Source organism: Olea europaea, unplaced genomic scaffold, assembly GCF_002742605.1.
Source record: "Olea europaea var. sylvestris unplaced genomic scaffold, O_europaea_v1 scaffold942, whole genome shotgun sequence".
Lineage (NCBI taxonomy): Eukaryota > Viridiplantae > Streptophyta > Magnoliopsida > Lamiales > Oleaceae > Olea > Olea europaea.
The window spans coordinates 246,082-248,493 of NW_019267915.1; the positions used below are offsets into that span (position 1 = coordinate 246,082).

Below are 2,412 nucleotides of genomic sequence, written 5' to 3' on the forward strand. Positions count from 1 at the left end.
AAATATCAGCGAGCTGAAGTCTGGATGGAACATAGAAAATTTTGATGACATTCTCATGCAATTTTTCCCAAACAAGATGACAATCAATTTGGATGTGCTTCGTCCTCTCATGATGGACTGGTTTAGTAGCTATGGATAAAGCAAATTTGCTATCAGTATAGATTGAAACTGGCTGGGAATGAGCAGTGTGCAGATCCTGTAGAGCATAAAGAAGCCATTGAACTTCACATGTAGTGGATGTAAGAGCTTTATATTTTGTCCCTGTTGAAGAATAGAATGACTGATAGTAACTTGTTTCTTTGATTTCCATGAAATAAAAGAGTTGCCAAGAAAAATTGCAAAACCAGTGATACTTCAACGAGTGTCAACACATCCTGCCCAGTCACTATCCAAAAAAGCTTTGAGGTTTATATCTGAAGAAGAATGGAAGAATAAACCCTGCCATGGTGTGGCTTTTAGATACCTCAAAACTCAAGTTGCTGCTTGGAAATGGCTGATAGTTGGGGATTTAAGGAATTGGCTGAGAACTTGAACAGAAAATACTAGGTCAGGCCTTGTGATAGTTAAGTATAATAGCCTACCAACAAGTCTACGATAGCTAGAATGATCTTCATACAAGTTTAAATCAGATACAGAAAGTCAGAGAGTTGATTCCATGGGGAAAGCAGCTAGTTTAGAACCAAGAAAACCAGTGTCTTCCAGGATGTCAAGGGCGTACTTCCTTTGGCATAAAGAGATGTCATTTCTTGACCTTGCAACCTCTAATCCGAGAAAATATTTGAGCTGGCCAAGATCTTTGATAGTGAATTTATCATGTAAAAAGGACTTCAATTTCTGGATTTTCACAAGATCATCACTGGCCAAAAGGACATCATCTACATAGAGCAATAAAGGAACATGCAGATTTCTTGATGAACAAAGAAGAATTTGAGTTTCCTTGAACAAAACCATAGTCGAGGAGAGCAAGAGATAATTTTGCAAACCATTGCCTAGAAGCTTGCTGGAGACCATAGAAGCTTGCAAACAGTCTGATTACCCTTTAGTCATGCCAGGTGGCAATTCCATATAGACTTCTTCATGAAGATCTCCGTGTAAAAAGGCATTGTTGACATCTAGTTGGTGGAGATGCCAATTTTTTATTGCAACCATAGCAAGAAGAAGACGAATAGAATTGATTTTGGCCACTGGAGAAAACGTGTCAAAGAAATCCAACCCTTCCTGTTGAGTGTATTACTTCACCACCAAATGTACTTTATAACGTTCAATGGTCCCATCAGTCTTATATTTAATACGAAAAACCCACTTACAACCAATGGCTACCTTGTCTTTAGGAAGAGTAACAAGCTCCCAGGTTTTATTCAACTCCATAGCCTAATTTCATTTTGCATTACAGCTTGCTATTCAGGTATTTGGGAGACCTGTTTGAAGGTTTTAGGTTCCAAGGAGTTTGAGATAAAGGTTGAAAATGATTTATGAGATTTAGATAGTCTATTATCAAAGATAAAGTGCTGAATGGGATAGATGGTGGTGGTAGAAGAAGAACAACCGGGAGAGGAAGAAGTCTGAGATGTAATGCAAGATGAGTAGGCATTACCACAATAATAGTCTTGCAAATTAGAAGGTGTGTGTTTAATTCTGCTGGATTTTCGGAGTGGAAGGGAAATGTCAGAGGCACTGAGTGGAAGAGAAGAAGTGGTGGATGGTTCTTGAACTTGTTGTGTGCTGGAATCACAAAGAGAAGAATGAAATGTAGAAGGAGATAGACTTGATTGAATTGGGATAGATTGAGCTAAAGGTAAGGATGGGCTAGGAAGGCAAGTGTCTGGAAAGAAATCTGAGTGGAGAAATAAGAGAGAATGAGATTCAGAATGAGATGGAAGAACTTTAAAAGGAAATATTGTTTCATGGAAAATGACGCTTCTAGAGATAAATATTCTGTTCGAGGTTAGGTCCATCAATTTATATCCTTTAAAATCAGAAGGATATCCCAGGAATAAGCATTTTGATGCTCTTGAATCGAGCTTCTGTCTATGTTGTGTCAAGATGGAGGCAAAGCAAAGACAATCAAAAACTTTGAGATGGGAAAGATTTGGTGCTTTATTGAACAACATTTCGAAATGAGTTCTATTTTAGAGAAGAGGTGTAGGTATTCTATTGATGATGTGTGCAGCAGTAAGCACACAATCACTCCAAAAATTAAGAGGCATATTAGCTTGAAACATCAGTGCTCTAGCTGTGTTTAAAAGGTGTTGGTGTTTTCTCTCCACCAGGCCGTTTTGTTGTGGAGTTTCTACACAACTTCTTTGGTGTAATATGCCATTTTTATTGTAGAATTTGGAGAGGAAAAATTCAGAACGATTATTAGATCGTAAGGTTTTGATAGGGACAGAAAATTGGGTCTTCACCATTAGA

General features: G+C 38.0%; 1 protein-coding gene across 1 annotated transcript; it reads right to left on the reverse strand.

The window, feature by feature from the left end:
* Positions 1-639: 639 nt before the first annotated feature.
* Positions 640-1,011, reverse strand: LOC111392596 (uncharacterized mitochondrial protein AtMg00810-like). The gene has a single exon (XM_023017950.1). It carries the CDS (start codon positions 1,009-1,011, stop codon positions 640-642), a length of 372 nt encoding a protein of 123 aa, XP_022873718.1.
* Between the last annotated feature and the right edge of the window lie 1,401 nt (positions 1,012-2,412).

Bases quoted from the DNA above. Each gene is read 5' to 3' on its own strand.
- LOC111392596 (XM_023017950.1), bottom strand. From the start codon at position 1,011: ATGGTCTCCAGCAAGCTTCTAGGCAATGGTTTGCAAAATTATCTCTTG.